The 18,744-nt window shown below is 29.8% G+C and overlaps 1 protein-coding gene across 1 annotated transcript in view; it reads left to right on the top strand.

Moving 5' to 3' along the window:
• LOC107439425 (thrombospondin type-1 domain-containing protein 7B) overlaps positions 1-18,744 on the top strand; it is a 484,164-nt gene that overhangs the window by 320,468 nt on the left and 144,952 nt on the right. The window contains exons 5-9 of the mRNA XM_071184973.1: positions 616-743; positions 2,701-2,881; positions 4,244-4,526; positions 5,535-5,672; positions 13,383-13,537. Of these exons, the coding sequence (XP_071041074.1) occupies positions 626-743; positions 2,701-2,881; positions 4,244-4,526; positions 5,535-5,672; positions 13,383-13,537 (875 nt within the window). The 5' untranslated portion in view covers positions 616-625. The remainder of the gene's footprint in view (positions 1-615; positions 744-2,700; positions 2,882-4,243; positions 4,527-5,534; positions 5,673-13,382; positions 13,538-18,744) is intronic.

Here is an 18,744-nt window from a genome sequence, read left to right as displayed (position 1 = left end):
AAAAATTGAAAAACGAAAAACGTGGGGCGCATGAAATACATAACAGTACATATACACATACATATACACATTTTCTTACTCATACACATGCACAGCCACATATACATCCACATACATATGCATATACAAAAGCATATTCCACATCCACATTCAGATACAATTACAATTACTGATATACATACACATATTCTCAAGAGCACACATACACACACTAATATAACATTACTGTTATGTATTTCATGCGCCCCACGTTTTTCGTTTTTCAATTTTTTTCTTAATTATTATTCTCCACTACTAAAACGTGGTTTTTAAAAATATTACTTTTTATTTTGAATTTTTTTTACACTCTTTATTGGGAAGCCATCTTATGAGTTGTCAGACAGAACTAGAATAATGGTACACTTAATATTAATTTTTTTACACTCTTAATTGGGAAGCCATCTTATGAGTTGTTCCGCAGAATTAGAATACTGATGCATTTAATATTAGTGTATAGTACTTCTTTAGTGTATAAATATTATATTTGTTTATTAGCAGCCATGAAATAAAAAAAATTTCTGCTTTATTTACATTCAATGTTAGATTTTAAAATTTTATTCATTTATCTATTTTCAGATATGTAACCATGAAGCTACCTGTGGTTGAGATTCTTGAATTCACTCTTCTTTTGATCTTTTCTTTATGCCGCCACTTTACTACTGCTGCACTAATAACTGCTCCGAATTCATATGTCTGGAAGAGTAGTAAGTAAAATAAACAAATAAAATTTAAAATCGAGTTGGAATTAACAGTTAAACAATACGACACAATTATACAAATCATCGGGAGGAATCAAATTAATAGATTCCGTATCAGTATTTAAAATAACCAATTAGACTATTCGACTCAACTTAATCACAAATTGATTCAAATATGCAAATTTCATCAAATTCACTTATTGAAAATCTTCAAATTTACAGAAATAACTTGTTCAAATCAGCAAATTAAAAAAACTTAATCAAATCGAGAGATTTGATTCGAAACCTTCCAAATCAGCAACAAAATGATTATTCTAAAAGAATAATAACAGCAATTATCATTTTTCAATTAATAAAATTTCATTTATATTCGCATCTTGTTCGAAATAAAACATTATGAAAATATAATTCAGTTTAAAAAAAATAAAACGCTTAAGAAAATAAAGTATTTAAAATGATCACATTTCGTCTAAAAGGCTGATAGAATAACAGCACACTCTTAAATTTCATTTTGTTTTAAATTTAAATCATTTACTAATTTTTTATTTTAGAAAATTCCTTCAAGTGTTTTTTTTTCCTAAAGTTTCCTCTTCTCATTTGTCATAAATAATAATATTAAATCCGTTCAAAAAAATTTGAAGTTTGCATTATAATGCGCATTAATTAATGACATTTCCATATGCAATAGGTTCTCCTTTATTATAATGATATAGCATGAGATGTATTATACATATTTTTTCCTTTCATTCTTTTTCGATAACAAATTTTTTATGATAAAAAAAAATTAATGCTATTATTAACGTTATTATTATCATGGATTCATTAATCTCTTTTTCTAATATAAGAGTTATTTTTTTCAAAAATTTTTTTTTAATTATGATAGAATTTTTAAAAAAAAATAATAGCTGAAGATTACAAACGTTCATCTTTTTCATGATGACTCAATTTTTATTCTTCGTAAGTAAGCAGATACTGTAATAATTTATAATCCCGGTAGCAAGCACGGCAACGGGCGCTGCAGATTATCAGAGCATCTACGGATTATTTTTTTTCTCAGATTTAAAAATTGAAAATTAACACAGTACCTAAAGATTATTTTTCCTATCAGTTTTTTTAAAAAAAAGCCTAAAATGTTACAAATAAGAGAAACAGAAAAATCATTTTTAATCGATTGCTAATTGTTTAGGTTTTGCAAAATTTGTTTACCAATTTTCAGATATATAAGCGAAAGAAACCGAAGAAATCCAAATAATGTTTTTTAATTAACTGAAATTTTCTGAAAATAAAGAATTTAAGGACAACAAAAAATTAAAAAATTAATTCTTTATTTTGGAAAACTATATTTACTTGTTGACTGCATTGCGAACTATTCCATTTTTTGAATTTCGATTATTCCATTTATTTAAAAAGTATAAAAAAAGTTCAGTTAAAGTAAGAAATTTTAATTTTTTTTCTACCTTATGTATGCTAATGCTGTTAAATACATGTTAGATTAAGCCTAATTTTTATAATAATATCTGTCAGACTGTTTTAGAAATGCTGACAAATTTTAATTTATTAAGATAATGCTGTAGGGTGACGCTGTTAATTCTGCATCCAGCAATAGCGCCGTGAATTCTGCATCTAGCTATTATTGTTAGCAATGACTAGAATTTTTATAACAGTCTAACTTTGTAATAAAGGGGGTATCAATCTAAGTCTAGTAATCTCATAAATAAAGTACAAAGATAATTTAGTTCCATCTTAAGGTAAACATATTTTTCGATGAAATATATTACTTATTCCGTATGACTTAATTTTGAGAAAAAAAAGTCACAGTTGAATTGAGTTAGCGACAGCAAGGAACAAATAATTATGCACTTTTTTAAGTTTTGGGCTATTGCTTCAAACGTTTTTTTTTTTTTAATTTATTTTATTTGTTAATTCATGTGAACATTTTTATTTTAAATGATGCTTTCCTCAGGCTCTTGGAGCTCTTGCAAGACGATCGGAAATTGTGGGTTCGGTAAAAGAGTCCGTCATGCCATCTGCCATGATCCCACTGGTTCCTTAGAAGTAGATAATTCAAATTGTATTGAGTCCAAAAAACCTTCTTCGACTGAAGACTGTTTTAAAGTTTGTGAAAAACATAAAGAATTCCTTAAGTAAGTATTAGAAAAATTTTAAAGTTTTACTTATCATGCCATGTGCCCCCTTACGTAAGCTTTCGAGTATCTGCGAATGCGCTCCTGCAATGAGAAAAAAATTATGGTCAGAACTACCGCAATATGGTAAAATTTGCTGTGATTCTAGCTCTTTTGGAATACCAAAACGATCGCTATTCTTGCCATTGATCTCTAGTAATGAATATGGTTAAATTCAGAATGAAATAAGGTTTTATAATATGTGATAAAGTTTGGTTAATGTGGCAAAATTCGGTAATTTTATCATTCCTTAAAACGTGACATAAAAACCCCTTATTCGTTAAATTTACTTTCCAGTTTTCTAATTTTTACTAAATGTAAGGGAATAAAAACTGAAATTTTGAAATCCTGAATTTCTGGTAAACCTCAGTGTGGATTTTGTGCCAGTGTCGATGAAGTGCACAATATTAAATTATCAAAAGTAATGGAATAGTTAACGTGCACTCACTTTCGTAAGTTATCAAGTAAATAAATTACGTAAGTGAGCTTACGTGTTACTTCATACGTAAAACTGCAAAATCCCTCTATTAAAGGTATCTCTAGATTGCTGGGTAAAAATCGGCAATTTCAATGAAAATTTCGATTTTTTTATCCAGGGGTCTGTTTAGAAGAAATTTGGGTCCGTTAACGGACCCTTCGCAAAATATCTTTTCATAAAAACAAGCCCTTCACAAAATATTTTAACTTAAAAACGAACCCTTCACAAAATGATTTTTCTTTGAATCGGATCCTTCACAAATTTTTTTATCTTCATTATTGTTTTGTTAATCCCAGGGGCGAAAACAAGAAAGACAGATGTACACGAATTAAGTTTTGTCTTCGGCAGACTCTTCTTCCTTTATTCGTCCTTTCCTTTATTTTTGAATATTCTGCGTTCAGCAGCATAGGCTAAATACCAAATATTTGTATGTTGCATCTCTAATTTTGAAGCAGCAATTGCTGTTTCAAAATAGTTATTGCAGCAGCTATTGTTAGTTTATAGTTATTGCAGCAGCTATTTGAGGGTGGTTATGGACTTAAGTGGGCACCCTGTTTAGCTTTCTAAAACCTCATCTTGTAACTCTGGCCACTTTACTGATCCTAAAATCTTTTATGAGTTTGGAAACAACTATTTAAGGGTGGTTATTAACTTAAGTGGGCCCCCTGTTAGACCACTACAGCAGCTATTTGAGGGTGTTTATTGACTCAAGGTGAAACCGTGATAAATTAACTAAAGATTCGTTATTTAATTTTCAAAAGATCTTTGTGCAATTGCGCGGCAAAAAATTCTTAACATATCCACCGCAGTTATAAATCCAAACCTTACTTTCTTATTCCGTATAGGTGGAGAATCGGCAAATGGTCATCTTGTAATCCTAAAACAATTCATTCCTCATCTGTTCCATGCACTGGTGTCTCGCTGCCTGGTTTGGCGGAGCGAAAAATCAGCTGCATATTCACCACGACCCAAAATGAAGTGGACATTTCAGCGTGTGAACATTTCTGGGATGTACCAGAATCCAAGATGTCCTGTTCCTTAGACTGCCCACAAGACTGCGTTGTCAGAAAGAAAAATGTCACGTGTATTCTTGATGGATGTGAGAAGCAACATGGATGGTCAAGAGAGGTAAAGCTGAAAATAATTTCTCAATATTACGTAAATAAATTTCCTTAGAGTGGAAATTACTTTAATATCTGTGTGCACTTTTTTACTTAAATTTGAAAAAAAATATGACTATTTCTTGAATTACGTTGAAAAGTTTTAGTAGTTACCCACAAACAATTTTAAATAACGTATAAAGACACTGCTAAGTGGTTTAGAAATGTTTTTTGAATAAAATTTATTAAGACGTTTTTAAATTCATAAAAATTATCATTTATCAAATCTATTTCTTAGTTTTACCAATAAAATATTATTTTTACTTTTATTTGCTTACATTACTGCTAATAAGCTCTACCAGAAATCGCAATATTATGTCTTTCTCTACTAAAAAACTACTACTAACTAAAATAAAATAATTCTGACTCCATTTTACAAAAAACGAGAAACAACACTTTTCCCTTTTCATTTACACAAAAATTTGTTCCATAATATCGTCATAGCAACCGATGATATCAATACTAACTTGCAACTTACATATGCTCAAATAAAAAATGAATAAAATCTAGCACTTTAAACCATTGTACAACAAGTGATGGACAAAAACCTGCCGAAGTGATATTGAATAGATATTAAGTTTTCTTTTTCAAATTTAATGATTAGGCTAGGCTGATAAAATATAAATTTATTCTGTAAAGATTTTTAATATCGTATATTTTTTTTAATAAAATAAAACATTTTGTAAAAAGTTTGCAAACAGTTATAGATTTTTATATACTAAGACTCACATACAAAGTTATTTGGATAGAAAACATGGTTTTTAAAGGTCGGAATTTTTAACTGTTTCATTACGTATACATGAACATTTCGGAATCAAATTTTTGCCTTATACGCACTTTTTTATCAAAATTTTTGAATGATTAATTTGATAAAATGTTGTTCTGTGATTGTTCTGATATTTCAGTAACATTGTTTTAAGAATTAGCCCTAATGCGGTGGGGTTTTCATAAAATTCCGAACTTTCTTTTCCTTCAGGTGACAGAGCTGGTTGTATCGCCAAGTGATGAGAAATCGTCTTGTCCAAAATTATCCTCTGAGACAATATGTCGTCGGGAAATGTTAACAAAAATATGCAAAAGCACGCAGACTTTAAAAAAGAGTTTTCTACTTAAGGTAAGTGTTTTCCAACAAATTCTTTTTGTGTTAAAGCAATTTTATTTTTCATTACCGTCATATAGAATTTTTGTATGGAAAGAGAAGCATAGAAAGAAGCTTTAATATTGTACAAATTAGGGCTGTAAAAGATAATGGTGGAATCAGTTACCATACTTGGTGAAGTATTACTCAAATCTCGCTTTTTCACCAGGGATGGATGCCAACTGCTCCGCTTACCACTGAAGTTTTAATAATTTGGTAGTGATAGAAATAGTAAAACTTGCACCCACTCTTTAAAAGATTCACGACAAGATAATTGCTATAAAATTGCATTTCATATGATTTTTGGGTCAAAATAGCCTGGTTGTTAGGGCATTGGGCCCATGTGGAAGAGGACACGAGTTCGATTCCCCCCCCCCCGACCGAAGACTCCCCATGTAGTAAATGGTGTTTGATGCACGTTAAATCTTTCAGGTCACTAAGTCCTCCATCTTCCCTTAAGAAATTATACCTCTGGGGGTACTGATTGATTGTTCTCTGGTTCAGGTCAAAATTACGATCTGTAGATAAATGTATGTATGAATGGGTCCGCCCTACATATAGGCTGTAACGTGTGTGTGACTGGAGTCGTATTCTTGGCCATAGATGGCGCCACTAAAAAACAAGAAACTCACCCTCTGCCTTAAATTCGCTTGGTTTCACAAAGCAGGCTTGCTGATATTGGTAAGTGGCACTAGAAGCAACAACTTTGAATTTTTAATATGTAGTATTTAAGAAATCACTTATAATGAAAAATACTAAACTAATAATAACTTAAATTTCGTCACCACTAGAAAACATTATTTTACGAAGCAGAGTGAATTAGCAAATTTGTTTCACTACGTGTCAAAATCATGTAAGTTGTGTATACGCTACTCTCTATTTATTTATATCACTACACATTCCGTTTACCAGAATCCGCGAAAATTACAGAACTAAAATCCGCTGCAGGTCAATATCGAAAATATCTTAGTTTCCTGATTTTGTGAGAAACAAAGATTCTTAAGGTTTTATACTTTGCCTGGTGATGTGACGACGTCGATCCCTGACTTCATTATTTTTAATAATGTTGGAGAAAAGTCATTCCTGAATTTCTATATTTTGCCTAGTGCTGAATTGAAGTCATTCCTCAGTTTCCATATTTTGCCTTGTGCTGAATTGAAGTCATTCCTCAATTTTCATATTTTGTCTTGTGATAAATTGAAGTCATTCCTTAGTTTCCATATTTGGCCTAGTGCTGAATTGAAGTCATTCCTCGGTTTCGATATTTGGCATTGTGCTGAATTGAAGTCATTCCTCAATTTTCATATTTTGTCTTGTGCTGAATTGAAGTCATTCCTCAGTTTCCATATTTGACCTAGTGTTGAATTGAAGTCATTCAACTATTTCAATATTTTGCCTTGTTGTTTTGGGACATATTCATTCCTAAATTTCATTATTATCTCCAGTTTTGGGGCGAAAATCACTCAGCAATTTCTATACTTTGACCGGTGTTGAGGAAAAGTTATTCGATGATGTTATTCTTTACCAGGGGTCTGTCCAGACATTTTGTGAAAGACAAAACTTAGTTCGTTTACATTTGTCTTTATCCCCCCCCCCCTTACNCCCCCCCCATCCTGGGAAAGTTTTATTCGATTAACTAAACAATAATAAAGATAAAAACGGTGTTCAAACTATTTACTCTAAAATAAATCATTTATCAACCCAATCGGCAATGAATTATTTAAGGTGTAGTTAATGAATTGATAAATATAAATATATTTATATTAAAAACATTTTCGAAATCAATTACGAAATTGCCTAAATATCAATTGCCAGCTTTTTATATTCAAAAATAAACAATCCTTATATTAACGAAACATTTTTAATGATGCATGAAGTAAATACTTAAATTTATTAAAAGTTAAAAGCACTATGAATAATAAAAATTTCGAATAATCATTTACGGTAATTTATATTGCATGGTCAAACTAGTTTAAATCTGAAAAATCTAAAAAAATAATGCAAATAAATTTTTCTCTCCAAGTTTAATTAAAGCTCACATACACTTGTTAAAAAAAAAACGAATTCTCCTAAATCTATTTTTTTTAAGTTTGAAAAATAAAAAGTTATTGGAAAAAAAGCTAATTTATATTACTTTATTCTTTAATAATTTGAATCTGTGTTTTCCGAGATAAAAAGAATTCCATAATTTAATCTTATTTTTTTTCATGCCTTTTCAAACATGCGCGTAAATTTCCTCGCTCTTTTTAGTTATGCCCATTCTTATAAGACTCGGCTATTAACAGAACTTCTTAATTAAGTTCTTTCTCTAATAATGAGAAAAATGGAAATAACGTTTTTCTTAAAAAATAGCGAGCCAGTAAGAAGAGAAACTTATAATTGAAGAACGCTTACTTTTTTAACCCGTGGAAATCATTTGTTGAATAGTTGATTACTTTGTCAATAAGAGGGAAATGTTCTTTTTGCTAATTACAAGAAAGAAGATTATTGTTCTACAAGATGTTCTTTTTCTATCGTTTTCGATGTCAATGGAAGGTGATGTAACAATTCTTACTTTTAATTAAAACTTGGCGAAATATTTTAATATTAAAACACTGCAATAGGCGTTGAGTTGTTTCACAGCTTGAGTAATGAAGGCAAGAAAATTGGACTTCTGTGTTCGTATCTGATAATCTTATTTAATGTTTTTTTTTCCGGGGAAAGTGGTAACCATTTGGTTGTTTGATTATTTTTGTCTTCTTATTTCTCTGTTTAGTTACCTTAAGAGATTGTTTACATGTAAGAATATTATTAAACATATAATGAAAGTCAGGTTTGATAACGTAATAAAATGCACAACGTAAATTAGTTGTAATATTTAATGTTAGAATAATTAATGTTAAAATAGTTACTCTTGATGTAATCACTGTTAAAATAAATTTGTTTCGTTTTACCATCCACGTTGGAGAATTAGAAGCACCGAAGTTAAGAGAAACCTTAAAATCCAAACTAAAAAATCGAAAAATGAAGATTATGTAACTATTTAAATAATTGATTTTAATAACAGCTTTGAAGTTTGAGAGCAAATATGAAAAGGAATATTTTAAACTTAAAAGAATATTAGAATTTTGATGTAAATTCGTAAATTAGATTATTAAACTTCAATAAGAGCATTAAAATTTGAATTTAAATTATGATTTTGAATTTTGATTATCCTTACTTAGATGTGGAATTTTTATTAAAAATATTTTTCAAGTATTTTCATTATTTTTTATTAATTTTGGTTAAAATGAGTGAAAAATATTATATTTAGCATTTTAATAACTTATGGCTATGAAATACAGCATGGAACACAGGTGTCTTTTTCTGTGATGAAGCTTAAATTTTCCAAACACTTCCATCAAAAGTTTTTTGCAAATTTGCAGATTTGTTATTTAAATGTTTAAATGTAAGAGAAACAGTTATTCATCTATGAAATTTCTTTAATTTACCAAAATCAACTATTCATAAATTTTTGAATATGAATGGAAAAAACATTTCAAACCACTTTTTTTGGATTATATATTTTAGTAAAAATTTAATTTCGATAATCTAACAGATTTTTTGGTACCTATTAAACTGTTTTTCATAATAAAAAATTGCCATATTTTAGTAAAAATTTAATTTCGATAATCTGACAGATTTTTTGGTACTTATTAAACTGTTTTTCATAATAAAAAATTGCCAAAACGTATTAGTGTATGTATATATTTTGTTATCGTAATATAGAGTTCTCAATTCAATTCACCAATTCATAGAGCTTCAATTCACTCAGAAACTTAATTCCCCCATGATCGATAAAAAATACTGATTTGTTCAATCCTTATGTTTTCTAGGTAAAAAATAAAATAAAATAAATGAATTGAAAAACAGTTCATGCGCAATATGGAAATTTATAAAAATTATTGGAATGAAATTGGAACATTATTTTTTTTACTGCTTTAATTCTCTTGTATTTTATTATTTGTCCACAAAAAAGCTTTTTATTCCATTTTTAAGCGAAATATTATATTCTTATCGAGACTTTATTCTTTCTATAAAATTTGTAAGAAATGCTTACTTTGCCAATAGAAAGGTAATGTTCTTTTGTGCTAAATTCGAAATAGTGATTCTGTAAATTGTCCGTTATCGTTTTTTTTTAGTACTATGGATAAATCCGTCAGAATAATCGTTTTCTATTACTGCAGCAAAGCCTTTAAATATGGCTTAATGTAAGATTGAAATATTACTATGGGTGAAGTGCTTTTTTTAATGATTTCAACAGTGTTTTTTTTCCCAACGTGTCTTCGGGTTTCTCATAAAGTGTTTGCAATACCTAGTCTAAGAGGAGTTTGCGGAATTATTTTCTCCTTAAGTCATCATGTCAATTTATCTTTAAAAAAAGTTAAAGCAAGGAAGTTAAGTTTTTTTTTTTAAAGTTACTTTTATAATTTTTAGTTCTTTCCATTTTAGTTAAAATACTGAAACTTTAAAAGAAAAAGAAAGAATAATGTATTATAAGGCTCTTATTTAAATGTCAAGTACTTTTTTTTTTGCTGCTATACATCTTTTTTTATCTGAGATCTTTTTTCTCTCTCAATTTTAGTGCTTGTTTTTTAGATTTTGTGGTACTTTTATTTTTTATTTTAAAGCATATTTTAACCTTTTTTTTTATAACACTTCCAAAAGTGTCAGAAAAATAAGATTTTCCAGGGAGGTAGATCTGGAGCAGTAAACCCAAACCGTTGATCGTGAGACCGGGTACATTTTCTGTAATTGAATTTTATTGATTTATGTTTTCTAGAAGTGTTTATTAAAAGACAAAAATCAAACTTTAAGAATTTGTTTAAAAAGTTGATATTTCTTCAGGTATTGGTAGCCAGCAGAAAAATTTAAAAACTGTATAATAGCTCTGAAGTTTCATAAGTTTGGTGACCACTAATCTAAAGTGTGAGAATTGGAAGTTGGAACGTTCTGTCTCTCTATAGAGCCAAGACTTTGCATTTGCTGTTACAAGAAAGCGGGGAAGTCAGCGGTTGAGATGGGCTCACTCGGTGGAGTCTGATTTTCTTGCAATTAAAGAAAAGAATTGGAGACCAAAGATAAATCGGAAATCGTTAAGGAGAAATCTTCAGAGGAAGGCATTGGCCCACATTGGGCTGTCTGGCCAACTATGATCATGATGACGAATCTAAAGTGTTTCGAAAAATCCCAAGTAGTGAAAAAACCCAATGAGGCGACCCAGGTTGGAATCCCATTCGTGGCTCGTTAATAAGAATTTTGCTTCCTGCTCGCACCGACTACAATGCTGTAAAATATCGTTATTGATAGATGGATTATGGGTTCGAATCCCTTTCCGTCGAGCTAACCGTGGTGTTCTTCTCCATGTAGCGCAAATGTGGGCTAGTTCCAGCAATAAGTACTCCACGAAGGCTAGTTTGCATCAATACTTGATCCAGGAGTTCCCTTGCTTTCTGAATTTGGAATTGAAGATTACGGAGTTGAAAACTGATAATTGTATAATAGGAATGATAACTTTTGAGTTATGTTTGTTCAAATTTTGGATTCCTAGCAATGTTTGCGTTAGACTTGAAAATTCGTTTTATTCACAACATTCTCTTTTAAATTGCAGAAATAATTTAATTTGAAGAAGCAAACTTTTTACATAAAAAAAAGTTTTTAAGGGAATGTTATTTGCTGCCTGTTGTCCAAAATTTTTTTAAGCTCATTTAAATACAAATTCTAAACATGGGAATAGTCAATAGCAGTGGCGTACGCATAATTTTTTCAAGGGGGGTGTTCATAATTTTCTGAAACTACTAAAAGAAATTCGAGTCTGTAATAAAGCACTATTATTTCCCTAATTTAGACAGCTAGACAATTTTGACTTTTTATGTAGACAACATTGTTTAGTTAAATTTTGATTTCCTTTTTTAAGTTTAAGAACATAATGTAATATCTTCTAAAAAAAGTCCAATGTCATATGGGTGGGAAGTAACACTTTGAGGGCCACTTTCACATTCATCAGATTTTGTTACGCTAGAAACGTTTTCTTCAACGGAAGTATCACATTTCTGTACAACAGAGAAACTAACATCGGTACTAGATGCTGCCAAGTCACTAATTTCAGGTCGCGGTTTTTTCTCAAAATAATTAAAAATTGTTAAATTCTTGCGTTTTGACATCCTAAAGATCCAAGAACAGCAAATATATATATATATATATGAATTGGTACTGAAATATCCGCTACGCTACGATCTCAAAGCTTCGAGCTGGAATGAATAACTTCAACGAGCACAGTATCTCCAATGGTATTGTTACTGATTTCTTCACTAGTCGAAATAGTGGCAGCGACGGGTTCGGCGATTGAAGGAATTTTTCGTTAAGACAAAACAAAACAGATTTAGCGACAAGCTCCGAAAGACAAGCGGCAGAGATAACTCTCAGTCTGACTAACTAACTCCACTGTACTCCGTTCCCCCTTTTATGTAACTTTTCACCGCATGTCCAAACTTCTCGAATTGTCTCAAAGACGACAGAACGAATGTCAGCCAGTCTCGAAAACTATACTGGTAAGACAGAAAGGAACCAGTCCGTAACAGTATCACGTGAATTTGGTTTCAAAAGTACAACCCTATTATACCAAATGTTTTTTCAGTATTCTGAGAAATACCGGAGAAAAGAAAAGTAGGCATAAGGCAGATAAAAATATATAGTCTTAAAAAATAATAGCTAGCATAATTTCTACTAAAATTTTTATTTTTGTCTGAGCTCAAGGGGGGTGTTTAAACCCCTAAACCCCTCCCTTGCGTACGCCACTGGTCAATAGTGTTCCTAGAACCCAATTGGAACTTAAAATACAGTTGATCTACCTACCCTTAATAGCCGATCGGCCTGTGTAGGGGTTAGAGAACTGCCCTTGAATTGGAAAGTCTCTGGGTTTGAATCCCGGGCAAGGCATGAGTGTTCTTTCCTTCTCTGTACTATCTGTCCTTACTGTGGGAACAACGTTGGCCCACCTAATATGGTGCCCCTGAATGAGTGGTCAACAAATCTGCCGTTCATATGCCTGTATGATGCCCAGGTGGGTCATTCTAAAAAGATGGGCATTGGAATGAAAAAAAAGAAGAAAAGAAACCCCTACTTTTAATATTTTACTATACAATAGCTTTAGGTAAAAGCGATGAATAATGCTGGATGGATACGATTATCTTTGAAAAACTAGTCTTATTATTTCCAAAAGTTAAGAGGGAGGCGCTGTTTTTCAACAAAAAAACTTTGTTTTAAAAACTGAATTTTAAAGAAATTAAATAAAACTTGAATAAGCTCTCTGTTCCCTTGTTTTCTATTTAGTTTCAAAGATTCTTAAAATTAAAAAATTAAATTCATAGTGCTAAAATTCAAAATTATGCGTAAGTAAATAGAGGTTTGTAATGTTCTTGGTTTTTTCTTACGAGAGGAAAAGGATTAAAAATTATTTAAGATGCTCATGTAATATTTAAACAGCCCCTAATATCGTTTACGTTTGGCGCAGTATAGTCAACACCGTTTGATTGACTTAGTTTCGCTTTGTTGTGTTATACATGGGATAATAACAAACTAATGAAATGGTAGATATTCATCTTAATATGAATTCTAATGTAGTGATATATTAATCTTTATATACTGATTCTCATTTAATTTTCATAGATAGGAGACTGGAGTAAGTGTCGAGCTACCGACAGAGATTATGCAAATGGTTTTCATCCGGGACTTGATATTCGACTTTCAATGCAGCCAATCATTGGATTCACCAGACGTAATATTACGTGCATCACGGAAGAAGGTGTCACCACTGATTTGAGGTAAGTTAATTAGGAACTTTCAAGCAAATACTTTATCACTGACTTTTAATCAATTTCTGTCGCCTCTTGATTTCCCAGAGACATCACACTCAATCAAAACTCATCGTCATGAAAACTCATTTAATGATTTATTAATTACTACCGCTGTTAATTTATGGAAGGCAAAATATCCAGGCACGTTTCCGGAATCTTGTTACAGTTTCATTTTATCGTGCGTCTAAGTTCTAATAGAAGTCTTATTGTTACGCTAACGTTTAACTTTTGTATTTAATACATATTTTATATTACATGTATTAAAATATTTATTAATATCACATGATAACATGGATTAAATATTGATTTGATTATCTTTTCGATTAAATATTGACTTTGTTTTTTGCGATAAGATATTATTTTATTTTTTTCGATTAAATATTTATTTAAAATATCTATTCCATCAAATAGGGATTATATTATCTTATCGATTAAATAGTAATTTGATCATCTTTTTCATTAAATAGTGATTTAATTTTTTTTAGATTAAATATTAACAATGGTGCGTAGCATTTTTAAAAAGTACTTAAAGATACTTAATTTCGTGTTTTAAAAGCCCTTAATAGCGGTTTTTTATTGGGTGTTTTTAAAATATGCTTAATTTTCCCTTTTCGAAAATGAGATTTTTTTTTACCATGTCGATTTTCGCCACTTACGCGAAAGCGTGGTTTTCGCATAATTCTATGAAACGTTTTCACAATCCCTTTTGATGTACCGTTGGTCCTTAGCGCATGAAAGCACCAATCATTTTGCATGTTTGAATAAATACTTGCGAGTCCGCATGTGCATCTACTGATTTGGGTTCTGTGAGATTCTTGCACTCTCATGTGCAACTCAGCTGCATTTTGCAGGCTTCAAATCGAACCGAAAAATCTCTCGATTTTTTTTTATGGTGGCTAATATAATCAAGAAAAGATTTCTTTGTCAGAAACTAGTACATGATCGTGTAAAGTCTTTGAAAATTATTTTCCATTTTGTTAATGTATATAGTGCTTAAAAGGTGTTTATTTTTTGTTGAAAGGCTTAGCTACGCACCTTGATTAATTTGATTATCTTTTCGATATAACATTGATTTGATTATCTTTTGCAATTGAATAAGGATTGAAACATATTTTTGGTTAAATATTATTTTGAATATCTTAACGATTAAATATTGATTTGATTATATTTTCGATTAAATATTAATTTAGTTATCTTTTCGATAATATTAAAAATTTATATGAATATCTTTACGATTAAATATTTATTTGGCTATTTCTTCTATTAAATATTAATTCGGTCATCTTTTTGATTGGGTGTAGATTTAATTATCTTTTCGAGTAAGTTGGGGTTTGAATTTCGCTTGAATTAAATATTTATTTGGATATCTCTTCAATTAAACATTCATTTAGTTATCTTTTCGATGGAATATTGATTTATTTAAATATTGATTTAAATGTCTTTTCGCTTAAAGTCCGATTTGAGTATCTGTACTATTAAATACTGATTTGATTATGTTTTATTTGAATATTGATGTCTTTTAAGTGTAAGCAATATTTTTAAGATTAACCTGGATAATTTTTTTGAACTTTCTTTTAAAAAAAGAGTATATTATTTTCAAATTTTTTTTGTTCTGCTGTCTTTTTAATAAGTTTACAAATTTTTATAAAATATTTTTGAAAAAATTTGAAACGTTAGTAAAATTGCTGTTTTTATAAAACTAAAAATATTATGCTTTGCTTATCAAAAAAATTTTTAAATACGTATTTTTAACNCACTAAATGTTAAGTATCAATGTAATCATTTATATAATAATAGATTAGTACACAATTGTATGTCAACACATTATTTATTACCTTAAACTGTCTGGAATTTATTATTAAAGGGTTGCGCTTGCGTAAAATTTACTATCGTGGAAATTCAGCTTTTTTGCCTTTTGGCTAATCTCATCCTTGTTGTAAGGTATCCACTACCATCGTTCAGTTTTTTACTATGGCTGTTGTTCGAAATTAAAAATTTTAAATCAAAAGTGTGGTATTTTTAACACACGTGTATATATATCGTAAAAGTACAGTTTTCTTAATATAAAAATATTTTTAATGAAAAAACAATATTTAAATTTATAACTACAATTCAAAAGTTTAAACTTCTATAATTTTGTTTTTAGTTTTGATTATTCGAAATTAAATATTTGAAATCAAAAAGTTAGTTTTTTTTAAATATAATTTTTTTTAAATATAATTGTTCATGTTGTCTTAGGCCATAAAGGCAAGGGGGTGCGATTGTTCTTTTTTTTCCACTGGCACCATTTATGGCCAAGAATTGCATTTCTTCCACACCCATACGTCACACCTGTTTATAGGGCACACTCATTCATACATCTATTCATTCATTCACGCATCGAAATTTTGACCTGAACCAGAGAACTATCAATCTCCAATTCAGTACCCTCAGAGGTATAATTTGTTATGGGAACATGGAAACCCCTTGTGACCCGATAGATTTAACGTGCACCAGTCACCATTTATTACTCGGGGAGTCTTTGGCCGGCTATATTCGAATTCTCGTTCTCACGAATGAGAGTCCAGCGTTCTGCCAACCAGGTTATCCCGGCCTACCATGCGTTAGTAAGATATTTTAAGAAAAACAATTGTGGTAAACGTTTAGCAATTATTAAAATGCTAAAGTTCCTATACTTTTCTTGTTATTAAGTTATGTCAGCATAAGCTTATGTTACCTACAGTAATTAATTCTTCACTTATTTCAAATATTTCTCGTAGCCTTAATTTAATTAACGCCTTTGATAAGATTACTTCAATTTAATTACATTCTTATCGTTTATAATCAACACCGTTTAGTTAACTTGCCAAAAGTTCTAAAAGTCGATAACACATAGGCTTATGTTGTTGTTTATGTTATCTGCAAATATTAATTTTTCGCTTACAGGCGTCTGTTTAGAAGAAATTTGGGTCCGTTAATGGACCCTTCACAAAATATCTTGTTATAAAAACGGACCCTTCACAAAATAATTTATATTTTAATCGGACCCTTCACAGATTTGTTTATCTTCATTATTGTTTTGTTAATTGAATAAACCCTTCCCCCCCGGGGGGGGGGGGAAAGACGGTTCGAGACAAACTAAGTTTGCCTAAGTTTAAATTCCAAATGAAGTATTCTAAGAAAATATTTCTACTTTTACAAACATCGTGTGCGCATTCTTATTAATATTAAATCATATTTTTTATGTAAATGAATAATTGATCAATTTATGTTTTCATAAAATTAATTAATAGGACCCTATTAATTAATTTTATGAAAATGAATTATGTAAACAAAAATTAATTTCTGGCAATTTTTTAAATAAAATATTATAAATTTAAGAATTGTTTAAGTTTACTTAATGCGTAACACATTAAAAGCGATACATTACTAAGTTGTGTTGTTTAAAATATGTCAATTGAAATTATTAAAAATGTGAGTGATTTTGTTTCCATTATTCGTCTGAAATGAATATTCTGCGTTGAGCAGTATAGGGTAAATACCAAATATTTTTATGTTGCATCTCTAATTTAGTAGCAACAATTGTTGAGCAAAATCTTGTATCTATTTACAATTTAAAAATTTCTTGAAAAGGTTTTTAGCATTTTTTGCAGCAACAGGGATTGCCCTATTTGTACAAATTCACAAAAGCAGAAGCATGGTTGAAAGAATGTGACTTAACGCTTATTTTATATTCACAAAATTATGAATAGTTTTTTGCACATTTTTACAAAAACAGGACTTTTCACAAAATGTCTGGACAGACCCCTGCTTATAATCAACACCGTTTAATTAACTTACATTAAGTCTTTAAAGTCAATTACGCCTCGGTTTACGTTATTGTTTAATCCATCTATAAATACTAATTTTTCACTTATATCAAGTATTTTTTCTTTAAACTTAGTTTAGTTTACAAGTTACATGCGTTTGAATATTACCTAAGCATCTAAGGGAGTCCTAACAATGTTTGCGTTAGACTTGAAATTCGTTTTATTAACAAGATTCTCTTTAAAATTGCAGAAATAATTTAATTTGAAAAAACAAACTTTTTGCATAAAAAAAGTATTTAAAAGAATGTTATTTGCTGCCTGTTGTCCAAAATTTTTTTAAGCTCATTTAAATACAAATTCTAAACATGGGAATAGTCAATAGTGTTCCTCGAACACAATTGGAACTTAAAATTCAGTTAATCTACCTACTCTTAATATTTTACTATACAATAGTTTTAGGTAGAAGCGATGAATAATGCTGGATGCAAATGATTAACTTTGTTGAAAAACTAGTTTTATTATTTCCAAAAGTTCGAAGCGAAGCACTGTTTTGCAACAACAAAAAAATTGTTTTAAAAATTAAACAGAAGTTTAAAGAAATTAAGTAAAACGTGAATTAGCTCTCTATTTCCTAGTTTCCTATTTAGTTTCAAAGATTCAGGGTGCGTAGCGTTTTTAAAAAGTGCTTAAAGGTGCTTATTTTCGATTTTCGTTTTTTAAAAGCCCTTAACAGTTCTTTTTTCATTGGGTGTTTTTAAAAAGTGCTTAATTTTTTCCCTTTTTCAAAATAAGTTTTTTCCTTTACCATGTTGATTTTCGCTTCGAATTATACAACAATGTCTTGTTCACATTGTTCTATTCAACGTTTTCACAATTAGTTCAACCCCAATCTATTTCGACGTATTGTCAGTCCGTAGGGTATAAAAACGCCATTCGATTTACATGATTCAAAATTTCATGATTTTTGACATGACGGTTAAAGCAAGTTAAAAACGCCAATTGTCAAAGACTTTCCAACCCTGCCTAGTTATTATATTTTTTTAAAGTGCTTAAAAATATTTTTTGAGTGCTTGAAAAGTGCTTAAAAGGTGCTTATTTTTCGGTGAATAATTTGACTACGCACCCTGTAATTTATTATTGCTAAAATTCAAAATTATACGTAAGTAAATAGAAGTTTGTACTGTTCTTTGTTTTTTCTTACAAGAGGAAAAGGATTAAAAATTATTATGATGCTCACGTAATATTTAAACAGCCCCTTATATCGTTTTACCTTTGGCACCGTTTGATTAACTTGCTTTCGCTTTGTTGTGTTAGACATGGAATAATAACAAACTATAATGAAATGGTAGATATTCATCTTTATATGAATTCTAACGTAGTGATAGA

This window comes from Parasteatoda tepidariorum, chromosome 9 (assembly GCF_043381705.1).
Source record: "Parasteatoda tepidariorum isolate YZ-2023 chromosome 9, CAS_Ptep_4.0, whole genome shotgun sequence".
Classification (NCBI taxonomy): domain Eukaryota; kingdom Metazoa; phylum Arthropoda; class Arachnida; order Araneae; family Theridiidae; genus Parasteatoda; species Parasteatoda tepidariorum.
The sequence above is the reverse complement of the archived record's forward strand: the minus strand, read 5'-3'. Positions and strand labels throughout refer to the sequence as shown.